The sequence below is a fragment of the Penicillium diatomitis genome (assembly GCF_028827545.1).
Source record: "Penicillium diatomitis strain IBT 30728 chromosome Unknown utg000015l_segment0_segment0, whole genome shotgun sequence".
NCBI lineage: Eukaryota > Fungi > Ascomycota > Eurotiomycetes > Eurotiales > Aspergillaceae > Penicillium > Penicillium diatomitis.
In genome coordinates this window covers 254,707-276,301 of record NW_026623187.1, presented here as the reverse complement: position 1 = coordinate 276,301, position 21,595 = coordinate 254,707, and the positions used below count along the sequence as shown (strand labels likewise).

General features: G+C 51.2%; 7 protein-coding genes across 7 annotated transcripts; 4 read left to right on the top strand and 3 right to left on the bottom strand.

Annotated features, from left to right (window-relative positions):
- Positions 1-3,384: 3,384 nt before the first annotated feature.
- Positions 3,385-4,521, bottom strand: N7539_008920 (metallophosphatase domain-containing protein; the record flags this gene model as incomplete). Its single annotated transcript, XM_056938515.1, has 1 exon — positions 3,385-4,521. One exon carries the CDS (start codon positions 4,519-4,521, stop codon positions 3,385-3,387), a length of 1,137 nt encoding a protein of 378 aa, XP_056785892.1.
- A 2,031-nt stretch (positions 4,522-6,552) lies between these two features.
- On the top strand, positions 6,553-8,870 carry N7539_008919 (serine/threonine-protein kinase; the record flags this gene model as incomplete). Its single annotated transcript, XM_056938514.1, has 5 exons — positions 6,553-6,728; positions 7,020-7,843; positions 7,983-8,061; positions 8,136-8,373; positions 8,433-8,870. 5 exons carry the CDS (start codon positions 6,553-6,555, stop codon positions 8,868-8,870), a joined length of 1,755 nt encoding a protein of 584 aa, XP_056785891.1.
- Positions 8,871-9,688: 818 nt separating this feature from the next.
- On the bottom strand, positions 9,689-10,320 carry N7539_008918 (MGMT family protein; the record flags this gene model as incomplete). The annotated part of the gene is made up of 3 exons (XM_056938513.1): positions 9,689-9,902; positions 10,007-10,133; positions 10,206-10,320. 3 exons carry the CDS (start codon positions 10,318-10,320, stop codon positions 9,689-9,691), a joined length of 456 nt encoding a protein of 151 aa, XP_056785890.1.
- A 293-nt stretch (positions 10,321-10,613) lies between these two features.
- Positions 10,614-11,630, top strand: cwc26 (putative cell cycle control protein (Cwf26); the record flags this gene model as incomplete). Its single annotated transcript, XM_056938512.1, has 1 exon — positions 10,614-11,630. One exon carries the CDS (start codon positions 10,614-10,616, stop codon positions 11,628-11,630), a length of 1,017 nt encoding a protein of 338 aa, XP_056785889.1.
- Positions 11,631-12,231: 601 nt separating this feature from the next.
- Positions 12,232-13,793, top strand: N7539_008916 (putative nuclear envelope protein Brr6; the record flags this gene model as incomplete). Its single annotated transcript, XM_056938511.1, has 3 exons — positions 12,232-12,364; positions 12,429-13,360; positions 13,437-13,793. The coding sequence occupies 3 exons, from the start codon at positions 12,232-12,234 to the stop codon at positions 13,791-13,793; spliced, it is 1,422 nt and encodes a 473-aa protein (XP_056785888.1).
- A 473-nt stretch (positions 13,794-14,266) lies between these two features.
- On the bottom strand, positions 14,267-15,901 carry N7539_008915 (L-lactate dehydrogenase (cytochrome); the record flags this gene model as incomplete). The annotated part of the gene is made up of 3 exons (XM_056938510.1): positions 14,267-15,343; positions 15,420-15,733; positions 15,796-15,901. 3 exons carry the CDS (start codon positions 15,899-15,901, stop codon positions 14,267-14,269), a joined length of 1,497 nt encoding a protein of 498 aa, XP_056785887.1.
- A 3,687-nt stretch (positions 15,902-19,588) lies between these two features.
- Positions 19,589-21,246, top strand: N7539_008914 (putative MFS monosaccharide transporter; the record flags this gene model as incomplete). The annotated part of the gene is made up of 2 exons (XM_056938509.1): positions 19,589-20,331; positions 20,403-21,246. 2 exons carry the CDS (start codon positions 19,589-19,591, stop codon positions 21,244-21,246), a joined length of 1,587 nt encoding a protein of 528 aa, XP_056785886.1.
- Positions 21,247-21,595: the final 349 nt, after the last annotated feature.

The following is a 21,595-nucleotide window of genomic DNA, read 5'->3' as shown; positions in this document are numbered from 1 at the left end:
AGTGATAATTCGTTGAAGCCCTGTAGCTTCATGGGCTTTGAAAGTAGTCTCGGCGCATAGAAGAAGAGAGACCCAAGGATAATATGCATGGTAACGTCAGATGGAATAACATGATCATATAACAGAAAGATACTTTCCACCTTTGATAATTGCGCAGAAGAAAAACCTCATCAAATATGACGCGAGCGGAGATGATACGAATGATGGATTATCTGTTGACGCTGAGCAAGACGCGATGTGTGTAAGAAGAATGACTTTCAGTTGACGCGAGGCTGATACGAAAAATATAAATCCATAACAAGAGATTAGTGCGTGAAGACTTGATACTCTACTGTGATACAGACTGGAAACAAACAATATTGACTCTCAAATAGGATACTTAAGCGAGATCATCGCAGGGTTCGCGCTCTAGGCGATGATTGTGTACATGGCTGTTCTGCGGGAAAATGAGAGAGGTCACTCGTTCCACCAGGAGTACCTACGAACCTGATCCTGAACGTATAGCTTCTCAATGAGAAGTATTGTATAGCAAGTTATGAGATCTGCAAGTCCTCTAACAATATATAATATCTGATGTCATCATTGTGACCTTGGTGTTGGATCGAGTTGGAGTGGTCATGAGAGCTACATAGGGCTTCTCTTTTTGATGTGCAATGTGAAGTTCTGATACTAAGGCAAGAGCATTTCCGTTACAGGACGGCTAAGCGAGCTTCATGGGACGAAGTCTGCGATTCTGCCGCGTAAGACCACAAGGAAGTCAAGAAAAAGCCATTCTGTCATTCATCACCAAGCTCAGTCGTGATCCTGGATGTAGCCCTTCTATTTTTGACGAAATATTAATTCAAGTAGCAGGTCTCGAGGACTTCTAATGATATACAGATTTCTGTGTCGACATCCCCATCGTGGCGTTGAATCAAGCTTAACTCCTTGTGAGCCCCAGACATGAGGTTCTGAGATATACTTTGCATCTGAGATAGCTTCCCTAGGTAGACAATGTGTCTGGAATAGGATATATAAGCGAAGCTTCACGGTTGGAAAAGGCGGTGATCGCGCGCGATGATATACACAAGGTCATGAGAAGGTCATTCTGTCGTCAAACACCACTTTCAACCGTGATCCTGAGCGCCATCCTTGGAATTCTGATGTGCAAGACGGTTTGGGGTTTCGATTATACCAGCTCCGGGCTCTACCAAAATCTGAAGGCGAAATTCCAACACTGCCACCAGATCGAGCGTGAAATTCCTTGCATCTCGGACTCGAGGTTCAAAATTCGACCTCGAGTATACAAATTCGCTTAATGGACTAGTTTCGCAAGCGCCTCACGTGGTCTTTGTTTGCGAATATAAATATGGCCTCCCCTCCCAAGATCTTTGAACTTTTTCTTCTTCATCTCTCTTCCTCAAACATCTTTTGAATTTACAATTTTATGATCAACCACATGTCAGGTTTGAGCCACGCCAGCTATCCTGATGCCTTCCACTTGACAACCACATATGGCATCTTCAAGGACATCGTGGTCCAACACATACCACAACACCTTCGCCAGTGTATGCGCACCACATACAATGCCCAAGTCAATCAGCAAGCGTTCACTAAGGTATTACATGACTCTCACCCATCATTTCATCGGCTTACACTAACTCATCCTTCGCCTTAGTGCTATTCTTCCTTCGTCTCACATGGTTGATCACTTCACAATGTATTCAACTTCATATCTCAAGGTATGTCATGATCATCTCTCATCACCTCATGAGCCAATACTCACCTCTCTCTCTCGCCTCAGATCTCCTGGGTTTTGAGCTGACTTGTCACTTACACACATCAAAGTGACAGAGGCTCCTAGCCTCGTACCACGACAATGCGGAACGCGGGTGGGTATTCAGCAACTCCACCAGACACAGAGCCATGTTGCCCTTATGATCGTTTCGTTCCTCGTGTTTTTTATTCTTATTGCCGTTGCTCTGTTTTGTATATATGCTCATATTCTTACCTTCCTGTGGCTTCCGACATGCGTGGCTAGTGGCTACCCCTCAGCTACTGGCCACTGCATGTCTATTCTTACTGCTTCTATATCTTCTCGCGTTCCTATTTTACCTGTTTTGTTTTTATTGCGACATGGCTCCGGTGTCTGGGTTGCTGGATTATGGGTGGGCTTCCGCAAATTACAACATATTGATACGCACATCATTGCTTATCAATGTATCAACATCATCATTATTCTTACCAACTGTCCTTCTCCATGCTGTAGTATATTGTAGGCTCAAAATGTTCCTTGGTTACTGACTCGACTACCACAAATGTAAGACGCAAAATGAGATGTCTTCGTCTCGGATTGTTTTCTTTTTGTAAAGAGGCACATTCAGTCAACTACAGAGGCTTAAGCTCACCCACTACCAGACCATCACTCTCTGGAACCTTCCAAGCTGATGCATTTTCGGAAGAGACTAAGCTGGATAGTGTTTCTATCTCCCACAGAGTCTTGGTATCCACAGTAAGTGAATCTCAATCGGCCATCGAATCCAGTGTGCGCGAGATCCGTTGGCCTATACTGGGACTGGGGGAATATTGGCTTGTCATCTATGCCTTGTCCAGTAGAGACTTCGTCGGCCAGTAGGTCAACGAGCACGCGGTACCTAGTCGAGTCTGAATCCCAGTACCATCGTTCATGAATACTCTAAGGTCAAATGCAGCTTAACAAAGTCTTCTTGTGAGAGGACCGTCAACGCGAATGATCCGCGAGGCCCTGTGAGGATGGACGATACCAAATATGTAATTGCGACTAGAAGAGGGAGATCTGTGTCTCGCGTAGGACTCATGAATGGATCCATGCTCATAAAGTAAGTATCCTGCCAGGTGGTTCGTCAATCGTCAACAGGACGTTTTTCATGCCAGGGTTCCGTGGACTGAGTAGCGTGTCAAGGTATGCCTGTCCAGCTGGAAAAGAGAACGAAGAAAAGCGACGCTGGCTATGCTAGATCCAGCCATACCAGGGCCTGGGAGCGCTTCATTTTCATCAAGTTACGTAGGGATTTGGTTTTGGAGGTTATGGTTCTGTAGATGTCTACGGAGGTTGGGCTTTGCTAGCAACAGTGAACCTTCCCTTGTCGATGACGAAAGGAACGTGCCGTGTAATTTTGTCATGGCGAATACAAGGTATTGTATACTATCGGAGGCGAGTGAAGAGAATCGCTTGGAGGGATATTGATGGAGGTTGAATTTTCTTTTTGGACAACATTACAGATATTTTGAATATGAGGCGATGCTGGTCACGGCCCAGCGTAGACTCGGGCCACAAATAATGGATACGATGCACACCGCCAGCAGGTGCAAAAGTAATATAGATGGACACACAATCAACAGGCACAGCGGTGGAGCTTCCGCAAGCTATAGCTCAACTACTCGAGGCGGATTCTTCAATTTCCCACTGTCCCGGTACATGCACGCGGCATTCACCATCCAGCTCCCGTCGAGCGTCTCGCCCCCCCAGACTCGTGACCATATCACACCCAAGACGCCATATAACACCACTCGAGCCGCGTCCATCCACCCGGACAAGTCAAACAAATCCCGCATCATGCCGGCGAGAGCAACCACACGGGCCTCCTTTGCGCGCGGCCGTCGAGACGCGCAGAGACGCTCCCATGCCCGTTGAGCCTCGTCCCAGAAGATTGGTTCACGGCCGGAGGAATTATGAATGTGGCCAAAGACGTGGAGAGCGGGGCGGACGCGCCAGGCCTCGGCGAGAAGACTGGGACAGCCGGTCGAGAAGACCGGAGACATGTCTAGGTGGGCTTGTGGTGGTGTGTGCGTCACCAGGATGTCGGTCTCTGCGGGGATGGTGCGTGACCAGGCATCATGATGTGGTGGGTATGTAAAGGCATGCTCTGGGCCGAATGGTACAAGGGCCGGGATCTGAGGGGCGCCGTAGATGGTGAGCTCGCGGGAACGCGGCCTCGCGAGTGATGCGGTTGCAGTCGAGCCCGATCGAGGTGAGCCGTCGGTTGTGGCATCTGCTGGGAAGGAGAGGGTCACAGCACTGTGTTGCAGGTAATGAATGTCACCCCAGTCAATGCGCGACGGGGCCGTGATTTCGTCGAGCGAGCGGATGGAGGCCGTGGAGGACGAAATGGCCGCAAAGGAGGAGATCGAGGACGTGTCCTCGCGATCCTCTTCGAGACGTGAGCGCACATCAAAGTAACTGTCGTGGTTGCCGCAGATGACGACTTTTTGAGGATGAGGCAAGGAGCGCAGCCAGTCGACCGCCGCTTGGATTTCCCGGACGGAGCCATCGTTGGCAAGGTCACCGGCGTGGATCAGGAGGTCGCCGTCGGGGACATCGGAGCATTCAAGCGTGTGAGTATCTGAAATACAAACGACGCGAATGGGTTTCGCATGTGGAGGCGGTAGTCGTGGAGGCCCTCGGAGGTGAAGTAAGGCATGGTGCACAGGGTAGAGCAGGGCGAGAAGCGGGGAAGCAATGAAATAGTCGGGCAAGGGACGCTTGTGATAGGGACTGGACATGGTGAGAGAGGTTGTGAGGGTGGTGAGAACACCAGAAACCTCTTTGTCTGTTAGTGGATCTTTGCCTCCAAGGAAGATATGGGCAAAGGTTGCTTTGTGTTCGATAGAATAGAATGGCTTCGGGCCAAGTGTGGATTGTAGAGTGTCCAGTATAGACTGTCGTTCTGGCCAGTGGTCAGTTCCTGGGGGAAAGCTTGAGTCAGGCCAGGTCATTGGGTACTTAAAGTTCGAGGACCCATCCCGGAGAAACCGGGAGAGTGACATCAGAGCACCGCGAGAACGAGCGGGATGCCATGTACTCGGTACCTTGCAAGTCAGGATGCTACTTCTCATCATATTCGACATGATTCGTGTCTGCCCTAAGTAGCAGAGCCAGCAGTTCACCTCAACTACAAGATACGAGATACAAGATACGTAACAAGATGAATGAGATGGACAAGTGCTCCATAGTCCTCTAACTGGGCAGGTGTCTAGTTGTCTGAAACCCCTTCCCTGGAACATGGCATTTGCAGAGCAGTAACGTACTCTGAGGTCTTTGGCCCGATTAATCTCCTCTACGCGATTGACGTTGTAAAGTGAATGGCCGTTTTGGTACTGCACTTAGCTGGCCATTTGATAAAAGGCCGTGGGGTTTGATTTTATTCTCGAATCTACTATTACAGCTAACATCTTCAGCGTCCCCGACACTCACAAAGACATCTTGTCACATTTTACTTGAAAGAACATCGTGGCAACGAGATACAAGGCTCATCTCTGGCTTGCCTCTTCAGTAGATGCCGCTGACGGCTACACAGATGTCGGTCCAGCAGATGTACATGGACGTCATGGAGCGGAACAAGTACTCCACGCCTTCAAAACCAAGCTCACTAGTTAAACGAAGCCCCGTGTCAGTGGGTAGATTTTCCAAGGCGTGGACTAGAGTGATACTGTATTCACTGATTCAGTATTGATGCTCAACATTATTCTGCATGGTCGACTATCAGACTCACAGATCTATCCCGGGCAGTCCGGTCTTTGATAGCATGAAAGATACCATATCTTGTCGGCACATCGGCCCCGACCAAGGTCATGTTGTCCGTTGTTTGCTCAACTGTTTCGCCAGGTGATTTAGGTTTCTCGCCATGCCTGGGGTTCGGAGCTTCAAAGACACATCACCGGCAAGAGAAAGTTGGAAGGTGGCCTGAACGGACGTCTTCTTGAGAGCGTATCGTAACAGACAAAACGCTCACCACTTTAAAACGCTCACTCCGCCGACCGGGTTGTTTTGTTAAACCATTCGCCCAGTCTGACAAAATCGAGCGATCGCGATGCGAAAGAATGAACTCGTGGCATTTCCCTGGTCAGGCAGAAGCTGTGATCCGCTCACGAGGAATCATAAGATATGTTTGTGATGCCGTACGGTTTTCGTACCCTCCCTATCTGATTCTGGGTTGAAGACTTGAAGTAGATGTCATCTCCGATGACCGCGGCGGCCGATTTCCGATCATTTGGATAGCCCTCTCGAGTCCCGATCAGATCAGGAACTAAACTTTGCTACCCATGCTCCCTTGTTGATGGGCTTCATCTGTTGATTCTTTTCCTTGGTTCGAGAGTCCGGCGGCCTTGCTTTCGGTGTTCTTCCTGGCTTTCTCCTAACCAGCGTTTGCCACATCCGTCGCATACAACAGCCCCAAAGTCACCCAACGACTGGCTGCTTCCGGAACCACGCTTCACATCACCCACGCTCCTCCCGACGCTTTCTCCTCTCTTCAAACCTCCGATTCCCCTCACTCATCTGAACGATTCGTGTTCTTTTGAACCAGTTCTTCCAAATCTCCGCTGCTTCCGAACAAACCAATCTCCCAAATCTCGCGGACTCCTCATCCTCATCCTCATCTCAACTCCACGTCTGCTTCCCGCAGTTGGGCCCCTCTCGGCCGCGCACCGCCCTCAATTTCTCTGTTGTCGCAACCAACCACCTCCCATCCCGGTGCCCCGCCTCTCGCTCTCTTCCAGCTGTGGTCCCTCCCCGACCTACTTTCTCTCCGCATCATGGACAGCATTGATCTGACCAAGACGGTTATCAACAAAGGTAAACAGATGGCCAGTGTTGCTGCCTCTGCCGCCAATGGCGCCGCCGGAAAGAAGAGGCGAAAGGGTACCGACTTGAAGCCGATCGTCACCAATGATGCGAAGTCGGCCCAAGCGGTTGACGCCATCACCACATCGTAAGTCCTATTGCATTTTCTTTGCGTCCTCTTGTTCTCCACCAAAGCGCCTGCACTTTCTGCTTTTGCTTTCTCTCTCTTGCCTCGGAAGCGTCTTCTTGTCGCCTGTCATACCTCCAGAGTCGGTGGTTCTTTTTTTTTGGGCCTATCGATAGCATAATAAACCTGCTTGAAGATTGGATGATCGGCCCGTGATTTTCTGTTTGCGATACTCGCAACCGCCGTCCGCCCGTTGGCCGCTCACTCCGAAAGCCTGGTAGCTGACATTTCACTCTCCAATTTGATGCATAGTAGCGGCGCAGCACCACACTCCAAGAATCCCGGCGCAGCAGTATCCCGCTCTCCATCCTCCTCGTCGGCGGATGAGGTAGAGACGACCGCCGAGGAAGAAGACTCAGAGGACTATTGCAAAGGTGGTTACCACCCGGTGGCCGTGGGCGAAACATACAACAATGGTCGCTATGTCGTCGTGCGCAAGCTGGGATGGGGTCACTTTTCCACTGTCTGGCTGTCGCGCGATACCACGACCGGGAAACATGTGGCACTGAAGGTCGTTCGCTCAGCAGCTCACTATACCGAGACTGCGATTGATGAAATCAAGCTCTTGAATCGTATTGTTCAGGCCAAGCCTGACCACCCCGGTCGCAAGCATGTGGTCAGTCTGTTGGACTCATTCGAACACAAGGGCCCCAACGGTGTACACGTCTGTATGGTGTTTGAGGTGCTAGGTGAGAATCTGTTGGGCTTAATTAAGCGATGGAATCACAGAGGCATCCCGATGCCGCTCGTCAAACAGATCACGAAGCAGGTTTTGATGGGGTTGGACTATCTACACCGAGAATGTGGGATCATCCATACCGATCTGAAGCCAGAGAACGTGTTGATCGAGATTGGTGACGTGGAGCAGATTGTCAAGGCGCATGTCGAGCAAGAGGAGGCGAAGAAGGAACTTGAGAGCAAAGAAGACAATCGAAATGGCCGCCGACGCCGGCGCACATTGATCACCGGCAGTCAACCCCTACCGAGTCCGTTGAACACGAGCTTCAGCGGCTTCGACTTCAAGCACAGCTCATCAAATTCACACAGCAGCCTAAGTCAAATGGTGAATGAGTCAAGTAAGTCGCAAGCGCCCCCGGGTAATCGACATATGGAGTTAAATGGGGGAAGTAAGAGATCAGGATCAGCAGAGATACCCAATGCACTACAAGGTGAATGGTGAAAAACGAGTTACTGACCAGCGCAATTCAACTGTAGCGTCAACTGATCCCTCTATGAAGGAGACACTTGGGATCAAAGATGAGGATGAGAAGCAGAAGCAGCGAGAAAAGACAACGTAAGTTCGGTTTGCTGGGCGATGAAATGACACCGGCGTGCCATCACATGTGCGGCACTGACATGGCAGTACAGAGATCTCCTCGAAAGAGAAGTTTCCGGAATCTCGCTGGACAAGAGCCCATCCAAGACTCCGCTGGAAGAGGCAATCGACGCCAGCATCATCTCGGTCAAGATCGCTGACCTGGGCAACGCCTGCTGGGTTGGACATCACTTCACCAACGACATCCAGACGCGCCAATACCGCTCACCAGAGGTGATCCTGGGCGCCAAATGGGGCGCCAGCACTGACGTCTGGAGCATGGCTTGCATGGTAAGAGAATCATCCACGTTAAATGTGGAAAGACGCAATCGTTTTCTAATCAGATACAGGTCTTCGAGCTCATCACTGGTGATTATCTCTTTGACCCGCAATCTGGCACCAAGTATGGCAAGGACGACGATCACATTGCCCAGATCATCGAGCTATTGGGTCCGTTCCCCAAGTCGCTTTGCCTTTCGGGCAAATGGTCACAAGAGATCTTCAACCGCAAGGGAGAGCTGCGGAATATCCACCGTCTGCGTCACTGGGCGCTCCCCGACGTTCTCCGTGAGAAGTACCATTATAGTGTCGAAGAGGCTATGCGGATCAGTGAGTTTTTGCTGCCTATGCTCGACTTGCATCCAGAGAAGCGCGCCAACGCCGGTGGCATGGCCTCCCACGAGTGGATGCAAGACACGCCAGGTATGAGTGGCGTCAGCTTAGGGATCGCACCTGGAACACGGGGTGAGGGGATCGATGGCTGGGCCTTTGAGGTCAAGCGGCGCTGACGGGAGTCTTTCGTGTTTGAGTTGAAACGAGATTTGTCGTATTTTTGGCGATTCTTCTTTTTTCTGTCATCATTTCTCTGTTCGAATTTCTTTTCGGGCTTTCTTTTCTCCCTTCTCTCCCGATCAACCGCCTTTGTCCCGTCAACCTCTCTCCCTCTTTCCTCTCGATCGATCTTTGACAATCTAAGGCTGTAGACGTGATGGTCTGTTGGAGGTACTTTGTTTTACTGGAAGGTCTCCATGTTTCTGCCTCCGGACCCCTCTTATATTTCTCACACACTCCCCACGTTCAACCCCACGCTCTTGGACCTCCCGCCCAACCTCATTCTATCAACCTGTGGAACACTTCATGAATTGTAAGCTCTTACGAACCTTTGTGCTCTTGGATCAATGACATGTACCCAAAAGACGGGCGCGGCCCAAGCGCTATGTTTTTCTTCTTCTCTTCTGGTCCGGTCGATCTTCACGCATATGTCCGCTATACTTTTTTTGGCCATCGGTATTAGATCGGCGACGGAAAGAAGATGACTAGCCACTGATTTTGCCTGAACGGCGTGAGACTTAGCAAGTAGACGACTCTACCTTAGTCAAACCGCCTGTTGTTCTCGACATTTGTCTTCCATATGCTTTGACGTCCTAAAAACGGGCTTGCAATGATCCTGTCTCTCCCTGAATTGTTGGGCTGGAACTGTAGTGGTTCCTGGCTATACGTTTTGCTCCTGGACGATGCGCGCTCCCATTAAGGGCAAGAGCTATGACACCTAGTTGAGGGTACTGGGATGGTATCATCTACCAGATGTAGGGACTTCGAGATAAAACTAAGCGACGTGTGCAACGCTATGACTCTTGCACAAACAGCTGTCCATCTTCTTCCCCCCGCCATCAGCTTCTTGCTCTTCTTCACTAGGTAGTCTGCTTGGAAACCAGCCGTAACGCGAAAAATCGACGTAGATTTCGCCCATACTATCCCTCGTCACCTCGACGCCTTCTGTAGCGAGGGCCTCGGCTTGACGTTCAGCACTACCTGGGCCACTTGAGGAGTCGGTCAGCGGATTCATTTTGCCAGGAGTGACTCAAGCCCCATGCAAGGCATTCTTTGTTGTTTAATAGAAGGATCGAGTCCTATTTTTGCCTACCGATGTGAAATCATGCCCTTGGCATTGATGACTCGCTGCCATGGAACATTGCTGGAGTTGAAGTGGGCGCCACTTTCAGCACCAGCCAGTGACTTCAGACAAACGCCTACTTGTCGCGGTCGTTGTGCTAGAATTTGCGAATTTTTTCATTAATGAGGTATTATGCGCTATCCATGATTGATCAGTACCGGAGACCTACGTTCGCCGAGGAGCAGCGCAATATGCCCGTACGATGTGACTTTGCCGTGTGGGATCTCTTGAATCGCGGAGTAGACTGCATTGGCCCACCACTCTGCTTCTTCTGAGCGAGGCATTTGGTTGGAGTCGAGGTGGCGGTAATGTAGTGAGGATATCTATCCCGAACAAGTCTGCTAGTTCATGACAGCAAGATACAGGTAGGCAGGCACAATACCTAATGGGACAGTAGTACGTTAGCTTGCATCTGATAAGGGATCTAGACCCAGCTCAACACGGGTAAACGTACCTCCGCTTATCGATAAGCAGAAGCCAAGGCATGCGCTTGGGCTTCACTTAGACTTTCCAAGAGAGTCCCGCTGTCGAACATCATTGAGCGTCCCATCAGCACGATCACACATACCACATAATCATGCCGGGGTCACTAGCAGACTACCTCGCGAAAAACTACCTCAATGCAGATCCCGCGCCAGAGCGACCCAAAAAGAAGCGCAAGAAGACCAAAGCTACAGACACGGCCGAGTCAGGTCTGATCATTGCGGACGATGATGCTCCAGTTTTCGGCAACGCTCGTCCCCTCGAAGATGACGAGTACAAACCATCCATCGATACCTCTGTAACGAGCGCTGAATTTCGACGCGCCAAAAGATCCGGCTGGAAGACTATCGGCGGGACGCCAACTGCACCTCCTCGAGACTCTGACCAAGAAGCCGCCGATGCAATCCTCGCTTCTGCGGCTGCAGAACGAGCCGCCAGACAGGCGGATGATGATGACGATGCGCCCATGATTGAAAATGGTGGGGACGAGGACTACGGGCCGCGTATGGAGTCTGGAGTTCGCGCCGGTCTTCAGACCGCGGCTGATACCGCCGCAATGGTCAAGGCGCAGGAGCGGCGCAAGAAGGCAGAAGAGGCGCTCTACAAGGATCCTGCAGCGGCAGATGCGAAATCTCAAGAAACGATCTATCGTGATGCCTCCGGTCGGATCATCAACGTGCAAATGAAACGCGCCGAAGCCCGTCGAGCCGAAGCGGAGAAGAAAGCAAAGGAGGATGCTGCTCGTGAAGCCCTCATGGGCGATGTCCAGCGGCAGCAGCGTGAAGTGAGGAAACAAGAACTTCAAGATATCCGATCCATGCCTGTTGCGCGAGGCATTGACGATGAGGCGCTGAACGACGAGCTGAAGGATGTCGCAAGGTGGAATGACCCCGCGGCGCAGTTCCTGACACAGAAGAAGGGGCCTGGCGCAAGTGTGTCAGGGAAGCCACTATACAAGGGCTCGTTCCAGCCTAACCGATATGGTATTCGACCGGGCCATCGGTGGGACGGCGTGGACCGCTCGACTGGGTTTGAGAAGGAGTGGTTTGCTGCGAGGAACAAGAAAAGCCGATTCGAGGCTCTTGAGTATCAATGGCAGATGGACGAGTAAGAGGCTCATGGGGGCAATACAAGAGAGTCATTCCAGATGTCATGCAGCTCTACATCGGGACGGAGTTCGGAAGCATTTTTAGGGCGCTGGCGCCCTCATCCTTGACTGAATAGTATCTGTCAATCAAAGCTTCGCATGTCAGTTTCATTATGTAACGGTGTAGCTATTCACAACTACCAAACCAGAACCTTGGGTTTCGACTGGGCGAATTCACAACTACCAAACCAGAACCTTGGGTTTCGACTGGGCGATCGACTTGGTATACTTGCCAGGTGAGCCGACCATAAGCTAAGCCGGTATCCAGCAAATGCAGCCGAATTTTCATATTTGAAAAATCGGACTTGCAACCTTTTTCGGCAAGATATTCGCACTTCTCGTATGAACTCACTTTTCATTCTCAGTATCTCGTGCCGTGTGGAGAGGTAGTTGGCTCTCTAGGTTATCGCTCCAGCCGAGGCCGTCGTTCGCCACTCCGCCCATGGTTGCTCCGCAAGGTTCTGTTTACAGCTTGACCCAAACAAAAAAAACCCTCCTTCCCACTCCACCATCCCGCTTTCATGAGCTTCGACCCCAGATTCTCCCAAGATAAGCTTTCCAAGCGATGAACTCACGCAACGAAGCTGGAGGGGTAATACCCATGGACTACGAGTGGCATGGTGGAAGCTCTGGACCAGTGGACTTCACCTCGCCCTTTTCGCACGTCCGAAGGCAACCCTCACAGGACAACAAGAAGCGTAGGTGTTGACCAGCGGTCGACTCCAGGCCACGAGGCTCACTCGCTGACTTTTCATCTCAAAGGATCACATCAGGTGTTCGAATCTCCTGAGAAGCCATCTATACCTGCACTTCGACCACCAAATTCCCAGTCATCCTTCCTCTTCTCTCCTCCGCGGCAACAAGCAGCTACTCAGTCCCAGTCGTCGATCTTCGGACAGCCGGCATTTATGACGCCCCGAAAGTTGGAAGTTGATTTCTCATCCGGCGCTGAGAACTTTTCCTCGCCTGAAATAGCCGACAATGAGGAGACACCTGAGCAACAGACAAGAGGCACGCGGCGCAACTCATTATTCAACCAGTATGGCCGCTTTGCTCCCAGTCCCGGTCGGGGGGAAATTCCACGCAAGAACATCTACTCGCGCGCCGCGGCTCGCAAGGTACAGAAACGTCGGACGCGAAATCGAGATAGGGCCATTGAGAGAGAGGTCCAGCTAGACGACGACGACGAGGACGATGACAGCGACAGGCCGGGCAGCAATGAAGGACGGATCGAAAAGAAGAGGAGGCAGAAGATTGCGGAGCCTGGTACCGCACCATCTCAGTCCAGCTCCGCGAGAATGGGTTTCTTCAAGCAAGTATTGACACTCTTGGAAGAGCACCCAAATGTCCCCGCAATTCTATCGTGGTGGGCACAGCTTGTCGTGAACTTGTCGCTGTTCTCCCTCGCCGTTTGGATGGTTTTCTCCTTCGTCGCGGAGATCCGCAACGAGTTCGACGCAGTGGCCAGCAAGGAGATGGATTCCATTCTGCACAGCATCGCAGAGTGTATGCAGCGATATGAGGACAACAAATGCGCTGCTGGGAATTTGGTACCGGGCCTGATTCCGATCTGCGCTGCCGATCGGAAATGCATGGACACAGATCCAACCCATGTGAGACGGGCTATGCTATCTGCCAGAACGATGGCCCAGATCATCGACAGCTTCATCGAACCCATCTCATGGAAAGCTATTGTGAGAATCTCTCCTTCCATCCGGCCATCTTGCCCTCAACCCGCGCTAACTTCTTCGACTTGCGTCTTCGCGATAGATCATCTTCCTCGCCACCATCGGAACCGTAGCCTGGGCCAGTAACTGGTCCTTCCGCTCCTTCAGAAACAACCGCCTGAACCAGGGTTACCCACAACACGACTATCCACCGCCTCCTCCGCCTGTGTACAACCCCAACATGCACGGCCAAGCTCTTCATCTCCAACAAAATCCCACATACGGCTTCCACGGCCAACAAGAATCGCCTTCGAAAAATTATACCGAAAGGGACGAGGACGCGCCCCTTCTGTTGGAAAATACTCGAGCAATGGACTTTGTGACAGAGAGATCGCGTGAGAGAGAAAGTCATCTTCGCACACCGAGTCCATCGAAGCGAATGCATCGGCAATTTGCATAGTTGATCGGTCATTCAGCTACTTTTGGCGTTGTCTGAACCAGTGGGAGCTTTTCTGTCCACTGCGCTTATCATGAAAAGGGATCTTTTCGCCCATGCGGCTGGTGTCTGGGGGGAGTAACTCATTTATAGCGCCTGACTTGGCTTTTGAAAAAAGTTATCTGTACAACTTTCGTCGATCGGTGTCACGGTCGCTTTACTTTCTTGTATCGCGTGTATCCAGGTCAGAACGCTGTCTTGGGAGTAGTAGTAAGTGATCAGAGTAATTTTGAACTTTCGGCGTCCTCGTCCAATGCCCCTACGCGCTCATATACATTCAAACAACAGTTATTGTGCTGGTCTATCTCAAGGTGGGTTTCCCAGTCCAAAAACTGACTATTGGCTTTCAACGTCGAGTATATACATGGAATGCAGATGCAGGGTTTGGGATATAAATATAAGCACAACGGCAACATCTCCGATACGTGGACCGACCTCTACAATTTCGCCTTTTCGTTGAATCTTGGCCCTTGCAGGGGATCATACGCCCGTAGACCAAGCGTGTCTGAGGGGATGGTACCAGCATGACCACTCAGCAGTCCCCGCGTATCCAAGAAGCTGGGGTTCAGGTCCTCGACGCGGGTCGCTCCGATCAGACGCATGTTCATCTCCATTTCGTCTTTGAGGAGTTGCATCGCGCGGTTCACGCCGTCGACACCGTACGCCGACATGGCGTATAGGAAGGGTCGACCAATACCAACACCCTTAGCGCCCAGGCATAGAGCTTTGAGAATGTCCGTAGCTCGGCGCACGCCACCGTCGACGTATACTTCAATACGCTTATCCCATCCGCGCTCTCGGAGCGCAGGCATGACTTCGGCGAGGACCTCGATGCCGGAGCGAGCTGTTTCCAGCTGGCGGCCGCCGTGGTTGGAGAGGACGACACCGTCAACGCCGGCTTCCACGGCGCGAAGAACATCCTCGACACATTGAACACCCTTTAGTATGATGGGCATTTTCGTGATGCTCTTGAACCAGGGGATATCCTTCCATGACAGGGCTGGGTCGATAAAGGAGGAAATTGCGCGCGCTGCACCTTGTGAACGGTCGATCCCGTCGTCACCTGACTGGACATTTGATCCCGCGTCACTGAATTTCGATCGCATGTCTTTCTCACGTCGACCGAGCTGTGGCGCATCCACCGTGATGAATAGACCCTTGCACCCGCGCTTCTCGGCGTGGGCGACGATCTTTCGGGTGATTTCGCGATCCTTGTTCACGTAGAGCTGGAGCCATTGGACCTGGTCGCCTTGTTTCGCATCCACAATCTCGTCAAATGAACATGATGCAAGTGTGGGGATCATCTGGATAACGTTGTGCTTGTGTGCGGCTTTGGTGAGCACGACTTCGCCTTCGGGGTGACCTAGCTTGCCAAGGGCAGTAGCCGTCACGTAGAATGGAATGGAAACGGGTGTGCCGAGCATGGTGGTGCTCATGTCGATGTTCTCGACATCGACGAGGACGCGAGGCCGAAACCAGATCTTGTGGAAAGCGTGGTGATTTTCACGTAGAGTCTGATTGACGAGCACACGTTTAGTCAAGCTTCACTGGACACGGATACCGCAAAGCTTTGGATGTCAGGGATCTTACAATTTCATCATCTGCTCCGCTGGAGTAATATGCCCACCCGGTCTTCTTCATGATCTGCCGCGCGACAGTCTCAAAGTCCATCAAGTTGTAGCAGGCCGCAAGAGGAGGCATTCGCTTGATACGCTCGAGTCGTTCCGCCTCTTCTGGGTCGACTTCCTTCTCCTCTTGCTCGACGGTACTCATGTCAACATCTCCCAGATGTTTGGACTTGTCGAGATACTTGTCGAGGGTGTCGGGAGGGTGAATCGGATCAAACTCCTCAGTGGCATCTTTGCCAGCATACTTTAAGATAATCTTGGAGCCTCCGGGGTGTTCTGAGCGGGTTTGTTGTTAGCCAAAGCTTCAATGTGGGCTGAATTTTCGGAAGATATCTCACCTGGCAAAAACTCAGTGACGTCGTAGGCCTTTCCGTGAACAATCACCCAACACGAGTCTTTGGAGTTGTGTTCGGCAACTGCCGCACCGGTCAATCTGGGAGCCATGTCTGGTACTAAGTTGAGTGTTTCGGAGGTAGCCCAGTAGTTATTTTTATTGCATTTGAAGCATCGAAGAAACAGAAAACAACTTCAAATCGCAAATGAACCAGGATCCTCGGTCTCGGACGAGAGAAAAAGGAACTTATGAGATCAAAAGAGCTCGGGCTAATCGAGTCCGGGGAGAAATGAAAGTTGCGGGGAGCGCTCTCGGCCGACTCGGGCGGTTCTTATTCGCCGCGGTCGGCTTGCGATCGGATTTGGCAGAGTCAAAAAGGGCCTGTGATCGAAAGATCGACAAAAGGGAACTGCTGCGAGACAAACAGAGAGGTTTTTCGTGACTGCTTGCTTCAAACTAAGGTATTGTCAATTAAACACAAGTGACAGGGAGCTGTTAACGGACGTGTAGAATCGACGATAATGATGCTGTTGATGCCTCAGGCCAACAGCCTCGGCAATTCAATGAACCCGGATATCAATGCACCGACGATCTACTCAGGGGCGGTGAATCAAGCAGCCGGACAGTGGAAGTATTGTTGAACGAAATCGAATTTGGCATCTTGGCGGCAAGGGGAGGGATTGTGCCCTTCTTGGACCTCCTTTGGAAGAATGCTATATTTCTCACGAGGGCACCGTCGCGGTGCACCCTCGATAGACAAGTGTTCAATGACTTCTTGTGAATTCTCGAGCTTCGCTTATCCATTTTCTGGGCTTGAATTGATTCGAATCGCACCTAGAAAACTACCCAAAGCTGAGGGCCTCCAGCCAATGTAGGTAAAGGATCACGCCTCAGGTATCCTGAAGTAGATAGTGATGAACTAGGACGAGGAGGTTGGAAGTACCTAATCGAATTTCGTGTCATTCCCAACCGGATGGAAAGTCATACCTCCTACCTACCTATGGAGGTAGATTTACCTTATGCCCGAAGGTTGGGTGGAACTTTTGGTTCCAGTTCTTACTTCCGGCAATCGATCTATGCAAAGGAAACCTCTCGCATCTCCCGGCTCGTGGGTTAATATGGGTAATTTCAGTTGGTGATAATTTGACGGGCTCCAAGTTCTACGGCAAATATATGTCGAGCATATTCAACAGACTTCCTCGTGCTCCGAGCGGAAACTTCATTCTGCTATGTCTTCTGAGAGGATAACAGAGGTTTCAAAGATGGAACAATGCCCGTCAGGACCTCACAATGATCTGCTCTAGTAGTCTGTAAATATAAAAGACGGCATCGTCACGCAGAGTCCGTCGGTGGTGAGGTGCGGTGTATGACGGCGGAATACTGCGTTGGACGTTCCGCTACCGTGCCGTCTCCATAACTAGATGACGTCACGTAACTGTGGTGCCAAGAGCGGCCGGTGGATACAAGCACTCGAAGATAGTACTGCACAAAGCACCCGGCACGGGCACTGTCCCATTGCTTGGCGTGGTTCACCGAACCGTACGACTGGATCAGCAGATGGACTATTGCTCTTCCATATGAATTTGGTAGCTAGACATGACTGGTGTACCGAGCCCTCCGTGTTGTGAGATGCAAAGGGAGACTCCCGCTCGAATTCGCAAGTGAGTCCGCTGAGATGAAGGTGCCTGGCTCAGTGGACGATACACAGTCAACTTCTACCCTTCTTCTACTACGTATGAGGTATCTACATGATCTGGGTGCAGAACACTCGATTGCCCAGTATCCCGTCATGACATCGAAGAGCCACCGTCATAGCCTGAATCAGGTCAGTGGCATAAAGTGTTCGATTTTCGGCTAGTCCCTGTCGTCACTGGGGAATGCAAATCGATGGGCTGGGCTAGGCTAGGTTAGGCTATTATTGAACGTACAGCCTCAACGGTCTGGCTACAGAAAGCCCTCTCAGTCTGTAGCACGGTGGGGCCTCATGAGCCCACACTCGTGTCATGCCTCTTGACGAGCCCAACGAGAACTGGAAGGATATCCAGTGATCATCATCATCAGACCGTGGGTGTCACTCGTTCTCTTGCTTATCGACATGAACCACTGGGGGAAGGCGAATTGTACACGGTCATTGCTTCGTAGTATGTGGTATCAACCTTGATTGCACTCGGGTAGATAAGCAGCCACAACGCTCATGAGCATAGTTGACGATCCGCAAGACAGTTGCCTATGATGATGAATCACGAACACCTTGTACTCTCTTGCCTTGGTCCGGTGGTCCACTGGTCCTGCGCGACGGAGTGGACACGAGTTTCAGTACACGACTGACTATCCAGTCCAGTCGCGATGGAAGATGCAGAGAGGTCCACCGATCGTCTGAGAATGATCCGCCCAGCTAACAAAGCGACCAAGTAGGATGCTGCAATGCGAGCTGACCTTCCTAACGTGGAGTAATGGCATCCTGGAGTGTCAAGATGACTCTTTTGCGCAAAACCCGCCGTGTGGAATCCTATCATGCGGGGGAAGCCATCATGTTGAATACCTGGTCTAGATACTGCACTATGAATGTCATAGTCGGAGTCAGACAAGGATGCCGCCCAAATGTGCTTGCTATCGAGGCACAGGACAAGACTTTATGGTGACACAACTGTCACTTCTCAGTTGCGGGGTTATCTCCCAGGAGACACGGACACGTTCATGGGATCCCACCGCACTGATCTATGGAGGTCGAAGGCTTACGTCCTCTTCTGGAGATGTCAATATTCAATAAGCTGCGCGGACGGTACGCAGTCTGTTGAATATTGTGTTCTTCATCATCATACGGGGATCCGGTGTCGCTTTCAACCGCGGCGTCATGATAAGACAGATGAGGCTGCCACAAAGTACCCAGGGTCCCCTCCTCGAGACTTCTTCTGCTGAGCCATAACATGAGCGCCCGTTTGGTGACTCTTCACTGAAGAAACTGTCTACCTGGTGGCACGAATGATGAAACTTCTTCCTCAGGAAACATGGCGCCAACCCAGACACGAATTTGATGCTCAATGACATCGTCTGTGGACAACGGCCCTCTGGATCTGCATCAAAATCTTCAATGTCAGAACCACACCAGCAAATTACAATGCTTAGCGAGCGTGTTCCCACATATGTGTGGTCATAGCTAGGGGATCCTCACTCGGATCGCTATGTCATCAGGAACGAGCGACTGCAGCCTTCAGCGGGCCCTCTGAAAAGTTTTCCACGGCGCTTCCAGGCTCGTCATTGAAGCTTTTGACGGCCTGGTTCCACTCACCCGGTCGTTATTTGGCACACCGGACCAGCCAGTCGAGGGATCGGGACATGTGGAGCCTTTTGGAGGGGTGGGCCAGCGGGTTCTCGGCGCCACTTTTCGGGTTGCCGATCCACGCTCTTCTCCAAATAGGCATGCAATGATACAATCCACGCCGCAGTCACCACCGCATACTTCGATCTTGATTCGAAGAGATTCGGTTTTTTCGCATGAAGGAGAGTAAAAAAATTCTACTCCACGATTTGAATATTGGACCACTGAAATGGAGGGGTGAGAGAAAGATTGTTGTATAAGAGGTTCTGCCCCTACCTTCCCCAGGATGCAATTCTTCCGTATCTCCCTCTTTTCACTTCGCCCGCTCTTGGTGGCTTTTCTCATTCCATTCTGATACCCTTTTATACCGATGAAAGCCTATTGTGGCTGTTTGACTGTCTCGACTACTCTCTCGAAGTCAGCTTCTTCGTAATCACAGGGCTCGGACCTCAATCTTTCTAATATACCTAATTTCAAAATGGCGCCCTCATTTGCTGGCTTGTCCGGCAAGCGGCTGTCCCTGACAGTGTCCACCATTGCCACGATGGGATTCCTGCTCTTTGGTTATGACCAGGGTGTCATGTCAGGGATCATCTCGGCGAAGCCGTTCGTCAACATTTTCACTGCTGCCAAGGGTGATTCGACCATGCAGGCTCTCATCACCGCGGTGTATGAGCTAGGATGTCTCTTTGGCGCCATGTTCGCCCTGTTCGCAGGTGATCGACTGGGTCGACGATGGATGATTATCTGGGGTGCTCTGGTCATGATCATTGGCGTGGTCATCCAGGTCACCGCTTTCGCCGATCATATCCCCCTGTTGCAATTCATGTTTGGCCGTGTTATCACTGGTATTGGAAATGGAATGAACACGTCCACAATTCCCACCTACCAGGCTGAGTGCTCTCGCACGAGCAACCGGGGTCTCTTGATTTGCATCGAAGGCGGTATCATTGCCATTGGTACCATGATCGCCTACTGGATCGACTTTGGTGCGGCCTATGGTCCTCCTGACTTGGCTTGGCGTTTCCCAATCGCCTTCCAGGTCGTGTTCGGTGTCATTATCATCGTGGGCATGTACCTCTTGCCGGACTCGCCTCGTTACCTGATTGCCAAGGGCAAAGTTGAAGAGGGCGAGTACGTTCTGGCTGCCTTGGCTGGCAAGGAGGCTCATGATCCAGAGACTCAGCTTCAGAAGAAGCAAGTGATTGAGTCAATTGAAGCGTAAGTCCTTTCGGTGACCGTGGATTTTTCGCAATGAAGAGGGCAAAATTCGACTAACTCGTCATTATTAGTGCTGGTGCTGCGGAGGGGGCAGGTTATTCTGACCTCCTTACCGGCGGCAAGTCTCAACATCTCCGCCGTATGCTCATCGGTTCGTCATCGCAGATCGCTCAGCAGCTGTCTGGCTGCAACGCAGTCATTTACTACCTCCCCGTTCTGCTGAAGCAATCGCTTGGCCAGACAGAATTCATGTCCATGCTCATCGGTGGTATCAACATGATTGTCTACGCCATCTTCGCCACCTTCTCCTGGTTCTTCATCGAGAAGATTGGTCGTCGCAAGCTATTCATCGGCGGTATGGGCGGCCAGATGGTCTCCATGGTCATTGTCTTTGCCTGTCTGATTCCCGATGAAACCGGTCCCGCCAAGGGCGCTGTTTTCGGTCTCTTCCTGTACATGGCCTTTTTCGGCGCTGCCATGCTCCCGCTTCCCTGGCTGTATCCCGCTGAACTGTCGCCTACTCGCACTCGTGCCAAGGCCAATGCTGTCTCGACTTGCTCCAACTGGCTGTTCAACTTTACCGTTGTCATGATCACACCGGTCATGGTCGCTAGCATTGGCTGGGGCACATATCTGTTCTTCGCCGCCATGAACGCCATTTTCATCCCCATCATGTACTCCTTCTATCCCGAGACCGCGGGCCGCTCTCTGGAGGAGATCGATCTCATCTTTGCCAAGGGCTACTGCGACAACATCAGTTACGTCAAGGCCTCTCATGAGCTGGCCAAAATGTCGGAGCGCGAGATTGAGGAGAAGGCTGTCGAGTATGGCTTTACTGATCGCAATGGCTCTGTCGACCCAGAGAAGGGTCGATCATCTCGGTCCTCAGACGAGCATCAGGAGCATCGTCTATAAAAAAAATATTTCCCTCCTTCTCCCCTTTGAGAGTCGAATTGACTCTATTTATGCACAGCCTTTTTGAACATGCAACGGACAGGTTCAAGCTCCAGGCTGATGATTCTCATGCCCTTTTATCTGTATATGATTTCAAGATGCACAACCATTCAGCGCCAAGGCGCTTTTCATGGCTTGGTTGGACCATGTGCTCTTGTACTGGAGAAACGATTTGAGCCCCTGCACATTCATAGACAGCAGATAGATTTCATGATTCCCATGACAACGAAATTTCAGTGTTTTTCTCAAGCGCTTGTGATGTACACGAAAGCCAGAGCAAATGTTTGTAGAATGATCCTTCGTGTAGAAA